The sequence below is a fragment of the Sapajus apella genome, unplaced genomic scaffold (assembly GCF_009761245.1).
Source record: "Sapajus apella isolate SASKATOON/1434 unplaced genomic scaffold, GSC_monkey_1.0 scaffold89, whole genome shotgun sequence".
Lineage (NCBI taxonomy): Eukaryota > Metazoa > Chordata > Mammalia > Primates > Cebidae > Sapajus > Sapajus apella.
Window position 1 is genome coordinate 5,388,817 of NW_022437029.1, and position 19,806 is coordinate 5,408,622.

At 39.9% G+C, this 19,806-nt stretch overlaps 1 protein-coding gene across 38 annotated transcripts in view; it reads left to right on the top strand.

The window, feature by feature from the left end:
• Nucleotides 1-19,806, top strand: part of MAP4K4 (mitogen-activated protein kinase kinase kinase kinase 4) — a 188,192-nt gene that overhangs the window by 88,903 nt on the left and 79,483 nt on the right. For 37 of the 38 annotated variants that reach the window (XM_032255491.1, XM_032255496.1, XM_032255501.1 and 34 more), the window contains exon 3: nt 2,183-2,239. In XM_032255491.1, the coding sequence (XP_032111382.1) occupies nt 2,183-2,239 (57 nt within the window). Of the gene's footprint in view, nt 1-2,182; nt 2,240-11,050; nt 11,086-19,806 lie in introns of all 38 variants that reach the window. The other variant, XM_032255503.1, reaches the window with a different exon arrangement.

Here is a 19,806-nt window from a genome sequence, read left to right on the forward strand (position 1 = left end):
TCCTTCCTTCCTTCCTTCCTTCCTTCCTTCCTTCCTTCCTTCCTTCCACCTACCTACCTACCTACATTATTTTAGGACCCCATTCCCTCCCCTTATATTGGCCATTCCTTTCAAAAATTAGAAATGCCGGCCGGGCGCGGTGGCTTACGCCTGTAATCCCAGCACTTTGGGAGGCTGAGGCGGGTGGATCACGAGGTCAAGAGATCGAGACCATCCTGGTCAACATGGTGAAACCCCGTCTCTACTAAAACTACAAAAAATTAGCTGGGCATGGTGGCGCGTGCCTGTAGTCCCAGCTACTCAGGAGGCTGAGGCAGGAGAATCGCCTGAATCCAGGAGGCGGAGGTTGCGGTGAGCCTAGATCGCGCCATTGTACTCCAGCCTGGGTAACGAGCAAAACTCCGCCTCAAAAAAAAAAAAAAAAAAATTAGAAATGGGTCTACATTGACTACATTTGAGACAGTTGCAGTCTGCAAGGAAAAAGGAGCAGGGAATTGGCTTGGGCCTTTGTTGGAGTGGAGTGATGAAGCCCTGCTGAGAGCCCTCTGTGGGCCAGGGCTAGGGCTTTACTGATTCTCTGCACTTTATCTGCCAACTGCCTGACTAGAACAGGGGCAAGGTACCTGAACACAGGAGGTCATCCAGTGATCTTAGGAAACTCCTAGAAGTTAAGCAACTTTCCTGAGAAAATAGAGTGATGGGGTGATGGACAAGGAATGAGAGCTGAAGGCTACATGGGTCCCAGATTCATTTTCCCCGATACAGTGTCTTGTTTGAAAAGAGGGAGGCAGAATTCTTAAGTGATTTTCTGATTTAAATTTAAATTTAAAATGGACCTAATTTGGAGACGTAGTATGTGATAATGAAGACTTATGCTGTCACATGGTCTGGCCTCATCACAATATAATTGATTAGTTGTTAGCTCCAACGATAGGAGCTCTCATTAATTTAGGGAAACAAGGTTCCAGCGTTGTGCTTGACCATTGACCGTGTGCCACACAATTGTACACAGCAGTCCTATGAAGTGGGCACGACTGTGATCTCACTTATACAGACAGTTGCCTGAGGCACACCAAGCGGTGTCTTGCCCAGGTACAGTTACTTAGTGTCATAGTTGTAATATAGTGTCATTTTCATAGAATTGCTTTGTCCATGTTGTAACTTGAGTTGCTGCACAGACTCTCCTCCTCAGATTTGAAGTTTTAAAGTTCACAACTCTTTAAATCATGAGACCACAAGAGAGACAGGCTGTTGGAAAATATGGGGATGTTCTTTCTGTTTTACATCTGTTGCAGAAGGACCATTTCTCGCAAAAGTCCTTAAGCAGATCATGCTCAGCGTACCTGGGTGCTTTTTGCTACTGGCCTGATAAATGACCAGCAGGGCATTGCAAAGATTGGGTAGAGAGGAACAAGACTGGCAGTAATTAAACCCAGTACTTCTCATCTGGGTGAAAGGAGATTGATGTCTGATATCTAGTGATATGAATGGGTTACAGAATTTTAGATTCTGGGTGAGGCATTATAATCACATGTAAGAAGCCCATGTCCCTCCTCCCCCCCAGTTCTTGATATACTTTAAAAAAACCCAGAATTTTAAAGAAGTGTATAAAGAAATTGGGGGTAGGAGGAAATAATTTTAAAAAATGAATTTGATTGATTGTTTGCTCATGTTATGCTTTAGCTTGTTTCTTTCTTGCAGTCCCTACATTGGGACTGCAGGAAAGCTTCAAAGAGGACTTTTAATATGATTCTTGTGAAATCAAGTAATGGGTATTGGGAATACAAAGGGAAAAATTATAGTTATCCATTTTGACAATAAAATGTTTAGAGGGTTTTTTGGGGGTCATTTTTTTTTTTCCTGTAGCAAGTTAAAAAGGAAAGGTTGGCCAACATAATGTATAGAAAAAACACTTTCTTGGAGATAATGTTATGTAAATTAAACCTATGAAGGAAGGAAGCAATTGATGCTTTATCAAAAACTCACTAAAAATTGTCTTGCTTATTAAGTGTGGTTCATTATAAACCATATTGTTATATTGGAGAGCACAGGACTATTTCATTATCACTCTTGATGAGTAAGAGATAAGTAGATGAGATATGATTTGTTGGAAATTCGAACAATTTGTTCTAATGATTGTGCATAAACATTGATGCGAATTGATTTTTTTTCTGTTTTTCAGGGTCGACATGTTAAAACGGGTCAGTTGGCGGCCATCAAAGTTATGGATGTCACTGAGGTAAGATTAAGTCACACACGTTTTTAAATAAATTGTTAGATGGAAGATAAGAATTCTTCCAACAACATAGAGTATTATTCTGTTTGGAAAATCTGATCGCCTGAACACATTGCCCTTCTGTGACATTGTAGGTTCATAGGTCCAGTGGACTAGTTAGCCTAAATTGTTGTATACAGTCTCCATGTAACAAAACGCCAGTAGCATTATCTCAAAACACATTCAGTGCACACCCACATCTGAGTGATGTCATCCTTGGCAACATAATGGGCCGTAATTGGAAACATCTTCTCTAATGGAAAAGAAAAAATTTGAAAAGGGATCATGGAGGTCACATGAATAGGGAGATTGAGGGTTTCCAGTGGAGAAAAGCCTCTCTAGGGTATTAAGCTACATTTGTGCCATTTCTTTTATTTTTAACATGGGAGAAGAAAACAGACCCAGCCAAGTTCCCAGAGGTTGGAAAACAGAAACATCTGCTAGAATGCTGAGCAGATTGTTGGCAAAATTTAGTAGCAAAAAATAGTTCTTGAAATGGCCGCATGAGCATTTACCGTGCAGCTTTAGATGATAAAGATGAGAACTTGACCGAGACAAAAAGTAAGTGTATGTGTGCCTGTGTGTGTGCATGTAATATATGCACGAGCCCATATTTAAGTTCTTTAAAAATATTCATAGATTATAATGAACTAAATCAATTTCATTTTAAATTATTTTTATCAGAAATTTTACTTTATGCTTATGTTTGCCTCTAACTTCCTAATTATGAGTAGGATTCAACATCATATTTCACAGATTCTAGAAAGAGTGAACCAGCAGCATTGGAGACTTGGGATAACTTTAAATCCAGCTATAATTTCTCCAAGTCTCGGGTCTGTGAAGGGAGATAATGGCTAGCCTGATCTCCGGTGTCTATGCAGAGAGCAAAATCTCCCTCTTTGCCTTGCTCTCTCCTTAGTCTCTGACAGCATGGTCATCTTCAGCATGAGTATGTGTCAGTAAGAATTAGAAAACACTCTTGTGTGTGGACCATGGGACAGCTGATAGAGCCTTTCATAAATATTTGAAGATGTGACATTTTATGAGGTGACCATCTTCTTTTCTCTGTTAAAACAGATTAATGGATACTTTAAAATGAGTATGTACCATGGCGTACTTGAATGGCCAAAAGATTCTCCTTAACATACTCGGATGTAGGCTATTCTGTTGTATTGTAGTGATTCTATCTTGGTGTACTGCTCAGTGGGAAATTGGATGCCTTCCAGTTAAATATTATTTAAGATGATTTTAAAGAATGGTGAAAAAACAGTAACTTCTTGGTTATTGTAATTTAAATACAATAGTTCAGCTATTTATGAAGTGCTCTCTCTGTGAATAGAATGATCAATAACATCTTCCTACCAAAGTCGCCGTTCAGAATGCTGTTTATCTGCCGGTGCTGTGTTGGGAATGGTGTTGTTGGAAAATACGGTCTTTGCACTTTTATTATCACTTTTTGACTTGTTTACTGGCAGACTTGTAGGTACCATTTTAAATGTAATCTTTTGGAATTTATGAACTGAGTGTTCACCCTTGCAGTGTCATTCAACCTGTGCTGTTTCCCCTGACATAGCTATTGTGACCGATCAGGATATGTCCTCTTTCACATCTTTAATGGAATCTAAATGGGGTTTACCTTCTCTGTAAAGGTCTTCTTCACCTAAGTCTGGCTCTGATTATAAGTGTGCAATGCATGATCACTGTAAAAAAAGAAGTGTAAATTATGGGAAAATATAAAGAAAAAGTTAAATACATATACTTCTGCCACCTTATTTTTATTTTTATGTTTTTGAGACAGAGTCTCACTCCGTCGCCCAGGTTGGAGTGCAGTGGTGGAATCTCAGCTCACTACAACCTCCACCTCCTGGGTTCAAGCAATTCTCCTGCCTCAGCCTCCTGAGTAGCTGGGATTACAGGTGTGCACCACCACGCCCAGCTAATTTTTGTATTTTAGTAGAGACGGGGTTTCACCATGTTGGCTAGGCTCGTTTTGAACTCCTGACCTCAAGCAGTCCACCTGCCTTGGCTTCCCAAAGTGCTGGGATTACAGGTGTGATAAGCTGCCACGCCTGGCCTTCTGCTACCTTATAATAGCTATTGTTAATGCATTGGTGTTCTGTGAACATAGCTATAAAATATATACCGCTATGTGTAATGGATGCTTTTGTATCCTACTTTTGTTGAGTTGTGTACAAAAGGTATTTTCTTGCCTGAAAAATCAGGCAATGTTGGATATATGCATGATATAAGTATTTTGGGGGCTTCTTTAAAAGTAATTATTGCAAAACCCGTGTATTCAGGTAAAATGAAAATCAGATGGTGAGTCCTCAAACAAATACGCAAATCCAATCAACCATTTACCATATTGGCCACTCAGGAACGTTTCTTTTGTGCTGTTTTCATACAGTGACCTCTGCTATAGCATGGGGCATGTTAGTGCCCTTGTTTATGGATAGAGGGCCATGTGCAGCAGGCAGTCTGGAAAATATGCCCTTGCCGAGCCTGCATGTCAAAGCTCCTTTGAGCTCCTCTTCTGCACTTGTAGGCATTGGCCTGGCTGGGACTTGGGGAGCAAGTGGGAGCAGGCTGAGAGGTTTTGCAGCATGTGCTTCTGGTTCCAACTCCAGCAGGAGGGGCTGTTGGAGAGGGTTCTCTTGATGAGAACAGGATTCTGTATGGTGTTCTTTTTTTTTTTTTTTTTTTAACCTCCACTTAGTTTCATCTCAGAAGCAAAAAGATGCAAATACTTGTTTTGGGAAAAAAATCACAGACTTGTTCTGACTCTTCAGGTGAAAGTCAGAGGCAGTTACCAGGCTACTGGTTATTCCTCAGGCCCAGAAAACAAGAAGAGCAGCAGGTGTGGGAAGTTGAATGGTGTGGCTGCTCTTCTCCTGAGCTGTCAGCTATTGGCAAGCCGAAGGAGTCTAGCTCTGGAGCTGGCTGCAGACAATGCAAAGATGTGGGCCCACTTCGCTTGCTTTGCTTGATTATGTGAATCTCGAAAACAAAACCAGCTGAGAATTCAGATTTCATCCTGGGGTGAGGTGACAAGGGACTATGGAGGAAACCAGAGGGTCTAGGAAGTGGGGAGGCATTTATTTGCAAGAGATGTAAAGGTCTCTTCAAATTTGATGTGTGATTACTTTAGTTGTATTAAGAATCAACTGTCCTTAGGATTTTGAAAGGCTCTTTTTAAGGAAAGCATGTCTTTTATCTGATTGGTTTTGGGAAGGCTTAAGGAACAGATTAAGAATATACTCAAAGTGGATGACACTAGGACAGCAGATTTATAGTGTGTGTATGTGTGTGTGTGTGTGTGTGTGTGTGTTTAAAAATTATGGTGGATTCAGAGGATTTGCAGAAAAATGCATAGGGAGATCTCATGTACCCTTCGATTTTCCCCAATGATAAAATCTTGCATAACAATAGTACAATATTACAACTTAAGTACATGCACAAAACAAAGCAAGGCAAATGATTTTTACCAGTGTTTCTCAACTTGGAGTTCATAAACTCTTTGAGTGAGGTTTGTCTCTGAGAACAGAATTTTATTTTGCATTTTAATAGTTTCCCCCAACTTTTTATTATGAAAAAGTTTATACATCCAGAACTGTTGAAAGAGTGAACACTGTCAACCTTTCACTTATTCAACATTTGTTAGCATTTTGTTCATGTGTGTTGTATGTGTATTGTTGTTGAAAATAAATACAGCTATCAGCATGACACTTCACCTGAAAATACCTGTGCTTGTCTTCAAATAAAGACAGTCTTCTACGTGTCATGAAGTTTCACCTAATGTTCAGTCTACATTCATATATCTTTGATTGTGTCAAGAATGTTTTTATAACATTTTTTGAATCATAGTCCATCCATGTTTATGCACTGTATTTAATTATCTTATTGCTTAACTTATTTTTAAGCTAGTAAGTTTTTCTTTACCTTCCTGCCTCCATTTTAATTTTTATTTTTATTTTTAAAGAAAATCGACTTTTGTAAAAGTTCAGCCAAATTGTTTTGTAAAATATCCTGTATTCTGGATTTGATAGTTTCCTCATGTTATGCTTTAACTTGTTGCTTTCTCTCCTGTATTTCCTATAAACTGGAATTATGTTGCGAGGTTTGATTAAATGCAGATTAAATATTTTTTTGGCAAGAGCACATCAGTGGTGGCATTAGGTACTTCTTGTTGCCTCATATTAGGGGGTACATCAGTTCTAGGTGAAACGCACTTCACTCATATCTTTCCCATTATTAGTGAAGCCAAGTTGGGTCACTTGATTAAAGAGGCAACTGCTATCGTTCTCTACCAAAAGGGTACATTATTAGCTTTGCATTTCCTAAATAATCCGTCTCCAGGGTGATACTTCAGCACTGTGTGAATATTCTGTTCATGAGCAGCCTTTGAACTAATGGCTTTGGCATTCATTTAATGATTCTTGCTTAGGTTAGTTATTACTGCAAAATGATAATTTTATGTTCTTCCTTCTGTATTTATTAGCCAACAACAGCCTAATAGAAGAGTTTCCTCCTACCTATCCAGCTAAAGAGAAGAGGCTCTCTTTATCTGGATATTGCTGTGGACATGGGTGGTTTCATTTAATGTATTTCCATCAATTACAGCTGTTATTATATAATCAAGTTGTACCATATTTGGCATGAGAGCCTTTGACATGACCCAGTGTGTCCCCAGTGGAGTCTGTAGCCTTTTGACATATCCCTATTAGTTTTTGAGTACTTCTTTGTTTTCTGGGACAAGTAGATATTTGAAACTTACCTGCCAAGACATGGAATCCTCTCCTCTGAGGAGCCTTAGTTCTGTTGAGTGGGAAATGTATTTAGAGACCAATATCTGGATGCCAAGTATGGTCATTGCTACTGAGGTATTATTACTTCTAGGCCCTTTCAGTAGGCAGAGCTAAGAAATACATTTTGTTTCAAAAATCAGGGTTTTTTTTTTTTTTTTTTTTTAAATTCTATCTTGTATATCTCATATTTCTTTGTTTTTTATACTGAAAATCTTGGTTCCTAATAAAACAACACATTTTTATGTTCATTGAACATACGATCATTTCATTATTATAACAGTATTACTACTTAAAATAGACATGGAGGGGAGAAGTTTAAGATTTTTCTGAAGTTCTTTTGACCTTTTGCTTTGCGCACATCAGGGACAAACATTACTTAGGTTAATGCCCGGAGAACAGAAGCAAACTTACAATTTGATGTTTTGTGTCAGATGGGGATGAAACAGTGTTCTTTGGAATGAATGATGTTTGACTGCATATCAGCAGCACCGAGTAGCAGAGCTGCATCCAGTCTAGTTTTTGGCCTGTCCAGTGGTCTTCCCAACATTGGGCCCTTTTTCTCAGCCACTCTGCCATAGGATGGTGTTAAAGCAGGGGATTCTCAAAATGTAGCTATTGGACCAGCAGCTGCTGAAAGGACTTGAAAACTTGTTAGAAATGCAGCCTCTGGTTTCATCCTAGATTACTACATCAGAAACCCTGGACTGGAGCCCTCCAAAGCATTCTAATACACCTTCAAGTTTGAAACCCCCTGCTTTTTAATGGAACCTTAGAAAAGAAAGAGCCCACTCCCTCCCGTCTGTGGGTAAAGAACTCCAGCTCAGAGACGCTGATATTTCTTGGTCAGGAGTACATTGCTAATTAGACACTGCAGGAATTAGAACCTCGATCTTTGATTCCCTACTTACTGTACTTGTGAAAGTATAACCATTTCAAACACCCGATTTTTAAGCAAGCTTGTTGAGTGAGCTGATTTAGTCTGAACCTTAATGGATAGGTGGATCTTGACCACATTTCTCCTTTCTAAAATTTGTTTTTGCAGATTTGTCAGAGCAGACTTCCTTTTAGTGTTAAGACTGCAGTGTTTGTGAATGGCAATTCTGTCATATTCCTTAGGGGACAGGAAGATGTTGGACATGATATCTGTTGGGGGTCAGTTGGCAGATCGAGCATCCTCTATTATTCCCAGAACCACATTCCATGGATCTGTGGAAGTAAAAGCTGTGTAAAAGCCCCGAAATTCCTTAGAGCAGCCAAGTAAGAACCTGACCTCTGCCTGTCATCATATGTGGAAGGGCAAGAGTCATATAAGAAGCTTAGCAATATATGTCACTTCCAGTGGACAGGTTTTTGAATGCCTTCTGAGCTATGACCATGCATGGACAGGACAGCTTGCTCTTAGGAAGTTCATGCTCTGGCATGAGGGAGCAAAACAAATGTATTCCAGTGATAGCACAAGGCCATGTAACACTGAACAATTTTACCTTTTTCATCTGGAGGGGAGCACAATGTGATGAATGTGTTGTTTTTGTCTAGACTGAAAATAAGAACAAAAGGAAGGGAGGGAGAGATCTCTGTGGGCTGTAGGACCTATTGTTCTATTCTGTTACTCGTCAGATGCTAGTTAAATGCTACAAGCCTTACAGCTTGGTACTGGCTTCTGTGTTAGGCAGCTGGTGGCACTTTCTCCCTTTGCTTTGCATGACTCTGACAGACTCACCACAGGATCATTCAGTGTTGTCAGGGTGAGCCAGAAACGCATCAGTTTTTGACAGTCTGTATCCCCCTCCTGTACCACCCCTCCGTCCTTATCTTCTGCTTTTAAAAGGAACTTCCTTCTTTCCCTCAGCTACTGAGAGAGAAATTGATGTGCTATGTTTGTGGGATGCTAAATTTCCTCATCTGGTATTTTCTTTTCTTAGACAACTTTTAACCTGGTTTGAATGATCTTTGATCTTAAATTTTAACTTCCTAATTTGGGTTGGTTCCGTTACTCACTCAGTCTTGTATAGATAAAGGCCACACATTTATTTATTTATTTTAAAAATATTGGTACAAGATAAGACCTTGAAGAAAAGCTCTTAAAATCAGTTAAAATCAACTACATTTTATTTAATTATTGATTTATTTGAAGTAACAAATATAGTGATTTTGAGAACTAATATTTCCACTGTATCCTCATATATTACAACAGTGTTTTTTAACTTCCCTTTTTTTTCACTGTCTCCTCCCTATGAAGCTTTTTAAAACTTTTTTATTTTTTTGAGACAAGGTGTTACTGTGTCACCCAGGCTAGAGTGCGGTGGCACAAGTCTAGCTTACAGTACCTCAAATTCTTAGACTCAAGTGATACCCCCACCTCAGCCTCCTAAGTACCTGGGACTACAGGAGTGTGCCACCTATAATAATTTTTTTTTTTTTTTTGAGAGAGACTGGGTTTTACTATATTGCACAGGCTGGTCTTAAACTCCTGGGCTCAAGCAATCCTCCTGTCTTGGCCTTCCTAAGTGCTAGGATTTGTAGGTATGAGCCATAGAACCTGCCCTAAGACATCCTTTTCTAATTATTCCCTATGAAATTTCAATAGTACAGATACACTATATGTCTGTATATAACTGTATATATGTTTATGTACTGTGTATATGCTTAAAAGTAGTAAATTTTCTTTATGCCTAAAAGTAGTAAATTTTCTTCTTAAGGACAATATCAGCCCCATTGAGAACACTTGGTATAGAGTAATATAAACACAGCGAAGTTTCATAAATGAGGCAGAATAATATTTTTACTATTTCTAATGTTTTCTTTTTTTAAAAAAATTCTCTAGATATTAGAATTAATCTTCAGGGATAGAGATGATTGTGAAAGTGTAGATTGGATGATTTTTTTTTTTTTTTTGTAAAGATATGCTTTAGGCATCATACATTGCATTAGACACCATACATTGCGTGAGATAGGTTATGGTACACACATTTAGTTTAGGGTACACAATAGTGTTTGAGACGGATGTTATCATCCCTTCTCTCTAGATGAAAGAACAGATCCTGGGACTGAAATCCAGGTTTTTCTGATAGTGCAGCTTGTGCTTCTTCTGAATCCCTGTATTCTTCTCTTCCCCAAAGTAATAAATAGTTAATTTAGGGTTAAGGTTGAACTGGTCAAGAAATAAGCTGTTGAAGTCTTTTATGAATAGCTATACTGGTGATGATGTCATAGTAAAATTACTTGAAAGATTAGGTTTTTTTGTTTTTGGCTGGGTTAGAATGTGTTTCTGTTTTGAATTAATTCATTCTAATGTCATTCTGAAACTGGGAATTTGAAAATTCTCTCTTGCTATTTTAACCCATTTAATGTCAGTAAGTAGAGGAAGGTTAAGACTGGGTTAGTTTTATACCTCTGATGTTTTATGTTTTTCGTGTTGAAAAGCCTTCACTTAATTTATGGATGACAACAGTTGGAATTCAGAGAGGTGATTGACCTCTCTAAAGTCACAATAGGGTCCTGGACTTGCTTTTATTACACCACATCTCCCAGTTCACTACAGGAGTATAGCAGTGGTATTCTGTATTTGGGTTTTAAAGTAGTAGTACCTAACAAGAAGCAATGCTATTTAAGTAGTAGACACTCAAATATTTGAGGAATTAAATAGGGTGTTCCATTTTTGGTGATTGCATTAGTTCTGTGCACTTGGAGAAAACATAGTAGATGTACAATATTGGTTTCATTGTTTAATGTCATTCTCATTTTTTTGTAATTTCCCTGTCATTTTTTATAATCACAAATATTTACATTTTAGATGCTAATATTAATCATAAATAATAGCAAGACCTCTTACTTTTACATTTAAATTTCATCCCTCTAGGAAAGAAAATTATTAGAAGGAGAGTTAGGAGTGAGTATGTTTCTGGGTTTTGTTTTTAGAATTGTCACTGAACTAATAAAAATGATTGTACCTTTTTCTCATCTTTCCTAGGAACATAAATTTGAGGCCCATAAATAATTTTCAAGGTGAGTTTATAGTGTATGAGCCTCCTAGACAGTCAACTTCATTATTTAGTAGTCATATCCTGCCTTTTACTCCAAGATAGCAATACATATTTTTAAGCATGATAAAGCTCAGTTTCCTCATCTGTAAAATGGAATAATAATACCTACCTCACAGGCTTTTGTCAGAATTAAGAGTATTTAGTCTATTAGTTTTTACATGGTAAATGTGAGTTTTCTTGTTACCTTCTCCTTATTAAAAACATTAAAATATCACTCTTGCTGAAGACTTTTTATAAACCCCAATACCCTCCTCAGCGACTTGTGCAAAGAATCCATTCCCCACCTGCCTCCCTTCACCTGTGGCGATCCTCTTTGCCTTGTCTTTCTTCTTTGTAGGCTCCTTCATACTGTGGTTACAACCATCACTGTTGGGTCCTTTGACAACTACCTTTGCCTTGTGAACTCTCTTCTTCTCCTGTGTATGTGTGTGTGGATTTTTTGTTTTGTGTTTGACTTTTGGTTTTTGAGATGGGCCTTACTCTGTTACCCAGGCTGGAGGGCAGTGGCACCATCAGGGTTCACTGCAGCCTGGACTTCCTGGGCTCAAGTGAGCCTCCTACTTCAGCCTCCTGAGTAACTGGGACTACAGATGTGTGACACCATGCCCAGCTAATTTTTAAAATTTTTTGTGGAGATGAGGTCTTACTATGTTGCCCAGGCTGGTCTAAAACTCCTAGGCACAAGGCTGTTTTCCTGCCTTGGCAAAGTGCTAGGACTGCTGACGTAAGCCACCGAGCCCTGCTGATTCTTCTGCTATTTTAATTGTAAACTAGAGAACAGTGGCCACATGTTGTTCATTTTATGTGTATGTTTTTCTATTCTAGATCATACTCTCTTTTAGGATTCTCTTAGCCCTTCTAGGTTCATGATGGCACCCTTCATTCACATGGGTGGTGCTTAGCTTGTATTTGTTCTTCTGAAGAATGCCTCAAGACAGAAGGCTGTTGTTGTTGTCCTCCCCTCCCCTCCCCTCCCCTCCCTTTTGTTCTTTCTTCTCCTTACTATTATTATTATTTGAGAAAGGATCTTGCTTCATCCCCCAGACTGGAATGCAGTGGTATGATTGAGCCCAACTTCATGGGCTCAAGAGATCTTCCCACCTCAGCTTCTTGATTAGCTGAGACTAAAATTTTTTTGTAGACACGGGGTCTCCCTGTGTTTCCCAGGCTGGTCTCAAACTCCTGTGTTCAAGGAGCCCTCCTGCCTTGGCCTCCCAGAGTGCTGGGATTATAGGCATGAGGCACCACATCTGGCCCAAAGGCAGTTTTACAGGAGAATTTCCAAAAGTGTTTTGAGCAGTAGCAAAAAATGTATATAGTGTCCCTTTTAAAAGATGAGAGACAGACTTTATGTTAATATTTATGTGCTGTTTTAATAATTATACATTTACTAATTTGTAGGCTAGTTTTAAATATTAAAAAGGAATGGTGAGAAGTATCATTCATTCTTATTGAAAATATGACTAAGTACTAATTGCTTTGCTCAGATGTAATTTTGGTTCACTGGGACTGGAAATGGCAAGTTTGTAGTTTTTTTTGTTTTTAATGCTATTCATGGAGTTGCACTAATTCATTCATTTAAACAAGTACTGAACACTTAGTTTTAAAAACACTGTTCTCAGTTTTGTGGCAGAATAGAAAGATTAATTATGCTTTAGGAGTAACTATTCTTGATCTCTTGGTAAATTAAAACTTGCTGTGGAAGGATGGTCTTTGTAATTATTAACAAGCATTCTTCAAGCAGATTAAACATCCACAGTTTTCTTAATTTCATCGTTTTATGAACTAAAGGCATTTTTTCAATGTAAAATAAATGGTTGAATAAAAAAAAAATCACCCAACAAATTGTGTATAATCTAAATTGTTGTTTTTTTGAAAAATGGATACTGTCCTTTCACCATCCCATCTCCTTTCCCCAGCTGCTGCTGCTGCTGCTTCCTCTTTCTCCTCCTCCTCTTCTCCTCCCTTCCCCCTTCCTCTTCCTCCTCCTTCTCCACCTCTTTCTCTTTTCTTCCTTTTCTTCTTCCTCTTCTTCTTCCTCTTCTCCTTCCTCCCCCCTCCTCCTCCTCTTCCTCTTTCTCTTTTCTTCCTCCTCTTCTTCTTTCTCTTCTTCCTCTTCCTCTTCTTCCTCTTCTTCTTTCAGCTTTGGGCTATACATGCAAAGTTTTGTCTTTTATCTTGACACTTCCATTTTTGCTTCCATTCCCCGAAATGTGTTGAAAAGAATGTCATGTTGGAGGTCCCCAAGACCACCCTCAATTTCGATTCCTGCACATAAGTGTACTTGCAGCTGTGATTTATAGCACAGTGACAGGATCCAGAGCAAAATCAGCAGGAGAACAGGCGTGTGGAAGGAAGTCTGAAGGGATTCAGGCACAGACTTCTCAGAGTCCTATCCCAGTGCCGTCACTTAGGCCCTGCTTAATTCCTCCAGCAAAGCTGTAATGGCATGTGTGAAATATTGTCGACCACAGAAGCTTGCTAGAGACTCAGTACTTTGAATTTTTTATTTGTGACAATATAAGCAGCCTCTGCCTAGCATGTACCCAAAGTTTCAGACTTCCAAAAGGAAAATAGGTGTTTGATGTAAACCACGTTCTAGGTACAGTGAGCCACTCTTACTGGTTCTGGGAGTGGTGGAAACCCTACCCAGATCAAAATCCAGATGTCAGCCTAAGGCCACCCTTGCAAGCTGGCCTTTTTAGGGATGGTTTCAGGCCTCAGGATTAAACAGACACCTCTCCTGAGTGCTGCATTCATAATATCACCTGCCTCTTCAGCATTTCTACTTGGTTGCTGATAGACTAAACTCAACATGCCTCATGTAGGTTCCTGTTCTTCCCCCGTAAGCCTATTCTACTTGGAGCCTTGTTTTATTCTCAGTTGGTGGCAACTCCACCCACCTCATTGCTCAGGCCCCAAAAGGCTTTGCATTCTGGGTGGACTGCTTGCTTTCTGTCCTGTACCACTGGGCTCATCTGTCACGAAATCCTATTGGTTCTGCCTACAAACAATGTCATTTGTGTCAGAATAATCTTGGTAAATAGTGGGTGTGGGTAGATTGACTACAAGTTAGTATTTTTGAAATTCATAATGCGTTCTAATGAGTCTGATGGTCTCCTCATAGTCAGTGAGAGTCTGTAAGAATGAATGCACACAAATCTGACTCTTCTCACCACAACCTCTGTGCTGCCACCCTTGCCTGCCCCTCTGGTTTTTGCTGCCACCGTTGTTGCTTAGATTTCTACTGTAGCCCCTGTCAGGGGCCTCCTGCCTCCGCGCTTGCTCCCCAGTCACTACTCACTGTAGCAGCTGAGTGAAGCTTGGGAAACAAAGAATACAGTTTTTTATAGGCTGCTTACTTAGCTCAGAGTAAAAGCCCATGTTCTTAAGTGGCTGACACAACAGGGCCCTACTTAATTGGCCTCCCAGTCCTTTCCTTCTCAGCCCTCCTCTCCTTCTCCCCACAGTCACTTGAAGCACACAGGCCCGTTCACTGTTTCTCCACCCTGCAAACCCGATCCCACCCAGAGACCTATTGCTTGCTGTTTGTTCCCTGTGCCTGGAATGCCACTCCCTCACGGCCGTCCAGCTCACTCCTGCACCTTCTTCATGCCTTGACACAGTGAATGGCCTTTTCCTACTCCTAAAACTCTTGCCCAGTCATATGTTTCCTTTTTCCACATCACCATATATATAACTGGCTTATTTATTCTACTTAATGTATATCACTGCCTCCACCATGCCACTAACCGCCTATCCCCCTAGAATATAAGCTCCATAGTGACAGGGATCTTTGTCTGTCTGCTGTCTGTCTGTCTGTCTGTCTGTTTGTTTGTTTGTTTATTTATTTATTTATTTATTGAGATGGAGTTTTGCTCTTGATGCCCGCCCAGGCTGGCGTGCAATGGTGTGATCTCAACTCACCACAACCTCTGCCCTGTGGGTTCAGGCGATTCTCCAGCCTCAGCTTCCTGAGTAGCTAGGATTACAGGTGTCTGCCACTACACCTGGCTAATTTTTCTATTTTTAGTAGAGACAGCGTTTTACCAGTTGGCCAGGCTGATCTCGAACTCCTGACCTCAGGTGATTGGCTCACCTCGGCCTCCCAAAGTGCTGGGATTATAGGTGTGAGCTGCTGTGCCTGGCCAGGTTTTTTCAGTGATGTATCATCTCATGTGTAAATTCAGTGCCTAGCACATAGTAGGCATTTAATTATTGTTGAATAAACAGTGTTTCCCCTTCCTTCTTTTTATATGTAAAAATTTGTTTTAATTGCAAAACAATTGTCCTGTTGAACCTTGGGTATTATATGTAGTTTAGTATGTGTTAGAGGTTTTAGATGATATTTAGAACTATGAAAATGATTTCCTGGTGGGGTGAAAGAATTTTATTTCCTGACTTGTCTCCCTAGTACTCTCAGGTGCTGATTGGTCTCCAAGCTTGAGTGCAAATTCTGCCTAGATAGAAACCTGCCTCGGAAGCGGGATTGCCACTGTCTGTCAGTTATCTGATGGTTATCATGATGTCCTCGGGGCTCTGAAGTCCCCGATGTGTACAGGGGGCTTTTCTCTGAGCACAGGAACCTTGTTCCAGTTTTTCTTTACCCGTATTTCTTTTATGTTTAGACATTCTGACACTTTTTCTCTCTCTTTAATGTATCTGTGCTGTAGCAGCATGGCTGACGGGTCTTGGGAATCCAGTTCCTGAGGGTAGATGTGTTTACTTGCCTTTGTCTATATGAGCACTGGGTTCAGGAGAAGTGTCTTCACATATACAACCCTCAGTTAACCCTTAAATTTGTATATTTTGGGATGGGTGCAGTGGCTCACGCCTATAATCCCAGCACTTTGGGAGGCTGGGGCGGGCAAGTCATGCAGTCAGGAGACCAGCCTGGTCAACGTGGTGAAACCCCGTCTCTACCAGAGATACGAAAATGAGCCAGGTGTGGTGGCACATGCCTGTAATCCCAGCTATTTGAGTGACTGAGGCAGGAGAATCACTTGAACCTGGAAGGTGGCGGTTGCAGTGAGCCGAGATCGCGCGCCGTTGCCCTCCACCCTGGGCTGAGATTCTGAATTTTTTTTAAAAAAATTATATTTTGACTTTTTTATTGAAGTGTACCATGCATACAGAAAAGTACACAAATCATAAACTCAGTAAATTTCCAAAAACTATATATAACCCTTCAGTGGACCAGCACCTAGATCGAGAAACAGAACTTCGCCAATACCCCAGGAGTGCCCTCATGTGCCCCTTTCAGTCACTAACTGTTCTGTGCAGGGGTGACACTGTCCTGAATTTGTCACCATATATTACTTTTGCCTGTGTCCGATCTTGATATAAATGGAATCATATGGTACTCTGTGTCTGGCTTATTTCCATTAGCATTATGTTTGTGAGGCCCACCTATATGGCTGCGTATAGGGAGAGCTCATTTATTCTCATCGCTTTTAGTATTGTGGGACTTTTAGTATTGGTGTCCCACTAACTTCCAAGTGAATGTATTCCTCGCGTTGATATAATACTGGTTATATGGTAGGTGCTGAATTGAATCGCTGCAGAGATAGAAGGGAATTTACCTACTCTAGGAAATTCTGTGATGGATAAGAGATGCTGAGGTGCAGATTATAGGGAAAATATTCACTTCTGTTATTTCTCATAGTTTGGGCATGGTTAAATATCTTCTTTTCTGACTTGATTGTATTATCTTAACTGCAAGAGTCCTGAGAAAGAGTAGATAATATTGCTAGCATTTGATGACTTGAGAACTTTATTCTCTGCTATCTTTGTTGGCTGGTTTATAGAGCGTTTCCCCCTGTTAATAGGTCTTCTGCAAAGAATTTGTGCAGCACCCCTTGGGATTTTTTTGGCCTGTGTCTCACTGCTGCTTCCTTCTCACCCTGTTGGTGAGGCTGTCTAGCTTTCCTGCCTACCCTGCTGCACTTGCAGCATGTGCTCCCCCTGCTCCCTTAAGGTGGCATAGGTTTGGGATGGAATAAAGATGGGGAGATACAGCCAAATAAATAAAATTCCAAGCAAGCTTGCATTCTTGCCCCACCCTACCCACCACACCCTGCTCCTGTCCGCATCTTGTCTCTTAACAGATAATGAAGTAAGAAATCTCTTAGGTTCTACTCATTTTTGTTTTTAATGAGAAGGAGGTTTTAAAAACAAGATATTTGATATGATATTTTGTCATACCTAGGAGAGCAACAATAACAGCAGTAACTAATTCCCTGCTAGGTTGAGGGAATCTGTAGTTAGGTGGTATTTCCTGATGATGAGTCATCTTCCCCGGAGTCTCCTTGGGGATCTTTCTTTCTTGAATGAGTGAGGGAAGGTGTTTATACAAGGGAAGAGTGAATGCCTTCATTTCAGCTGTTTCACTTTTAATGTGCCCGGTGAACTTAACTTTTGTTCACTTACTGAAAATGCTGGATTTTTCTTCCCTGAAGCTAGAACTGAAGAAGACTACCTGGTTATTTTTTACTCCTTAAGTTGTTTGGAAAGCAGAATAAAACTGTTTATTTGGAAAGTGACTGTACAGATGTTTTTGTTCAAAAGGGAAAGGAGGAAGAAGGCCGTTGAGATAGAAGAGATTAAAATTTGGAGCTACAATTAAAGCAGCACATCTCCCTGGGCCTGGCCGGCCCTGGTGATTCTGTGTGGTTGGGCATGTGTGGAGTAATGTTGGCTCACGGCCTCTGCAGCCTTTTTCTAGTCTTTCATTTACCCTTCTTTTTTTCTGAGACAGGGTCTCACTCATTCTTGTCACCCAGGCTAGAGTGCAGTGGTGTGATCACAGCTCACTGCAGCCTTGAACTCCTAGACTCAAGCGATTCTCCCACTGCAGCCTCCCAAGTAGCTGGGGCTACAGGCATGTGCCACAACTAGCTAATTTTTTATTTTTTTATTTTTTTTAGAGACAGGGTCTCATTATGTTCCCAGGTTAGTCTTAAACTCCTGGGCTCAAGGGCTCACGCAGTCCTCCCACCTCGGTCTCCCAGAGTGAGTGCTAAGACTATAGGCATGAACCACTGCTCCTGGCCATCTCACCAGTATTGTAACCCAACATGGCACATGATGAGGGAGGGCTCTGTGATGTGGGTACTATCTGTGTGGGCTTGTACCCATGACCTTACACAGAGGAACTGCTGGTTTTGCCCAAGTGAGGGATCCTGTGTCTTCCTTATAGCCCCAGAGTCCGCGACTGTGGGCAGCTTTTGGCTCTAACACAGCAGAATTCATAGATGCATGCTGCTTCAAGTGAAGTCATGTTAGATAGTGAATGTTTTCTTAAGTCTTCTCTTTATGCTAGTTTAAAAGTTCAAGGCTTTTTGGGCCTCTGACTTTACTGGTTAGTTCTGCTTATCAGGATAGTAAGAAAATTAAAATGTATTCCTCCTGCTACATCACCCCCCAATTTAGTATACCTACAGTGATGAATTTTATGATTTAGAAATTATAACTGAGTAAAGCTGCTGGAACCAAAAGTTTAAGTGACTTGACTTTTAAAATTGCATTTCTTAATTTTTACTTTTTATAAAATGTTGTAAGGATAAAATATAGAGAAGTAAAATGATGAAAAAAAAGGACACTCATAATTCTATCACCTTGGCTTAACGCCTGTTAAGACATTAATGTATATTTTTCTAGTTGCATATGTATATGTGTGTGTGTGTGTGTGTGTGTGTGTGTGTAGATAAAGTTATTTTAAAAATGATGGAAAGACTTTTTTCTCTAACAGTAGAAGTAATGTACTCATCTAGAAAACTGGAAAATGGAAAAAAATTTTCTTACAGTCCCCCATTCTGGTGTGTTTCCTGTCTTTTGTGGAATAAAGCAATTTCTTATGGCTGCCAGTCACTCAGGGAAAGCCCCCAGTCAAACGTGTTTATCTGTGTGGCTGCATTTAGTTTAAAAATTAGTTTGTATTTATTTATTTTAGAAAGATTTCTCCTGAATAATTCAGGTGGTAAATTACTTAATCTTGTTTAGTCTCAGCTACATACTTTATGCAACTTTTTTCTAGTCACCACTTCACAGTACACTTCTACAGCTTTGAGCTTGTAAATAGTGTATATATACGTTATAGTCATGCAGTGTTTTTTTTTCCTGATCATACACTTGGAAAAATGTGGCTTTTAGATTGTAACAGGCCACTTTAATAACTTCATAGTACTGTCTGCTTGAACAGAGAAGCACTTTTTATTCTTAGTTGTTTGTTGTTGTTGTTGTTATTGTTGGCTTACAAGATGTTGAAAGGTGGGTGCTAATCACCACCATACACATGGTGGTTTAATCAATGTATTTTCCCTGATAGTTGCTTCTTAAATGATAATTTGTCATTGTCTTTATTATTTTAACTCACCTGAATATAAATAAAACTGAAGTTAAGGAAAGGAAGCAGTATGTTACTTAGAAAAGGCCTGATGACTGTTTAAGACTTAAGTACTATTTGAAACCTCTTGATAGATTGCTTGTTTTTGGTAACTTGACTCAAATCTTCCATCAGTTGCTTAGTTAAGGTGGTTCAGCCCCAATATTTCTTTATTATATCATCGTCAGCATCTGTTGCTTTGTTTGGGAGGAAGATAGCCGACTGCTGAGCCTATCTCAAAGCTGGACTCTGACATCGTGTCTGTGGTTGATAGACACAGCTGTGCGATTTCTTTGTGTG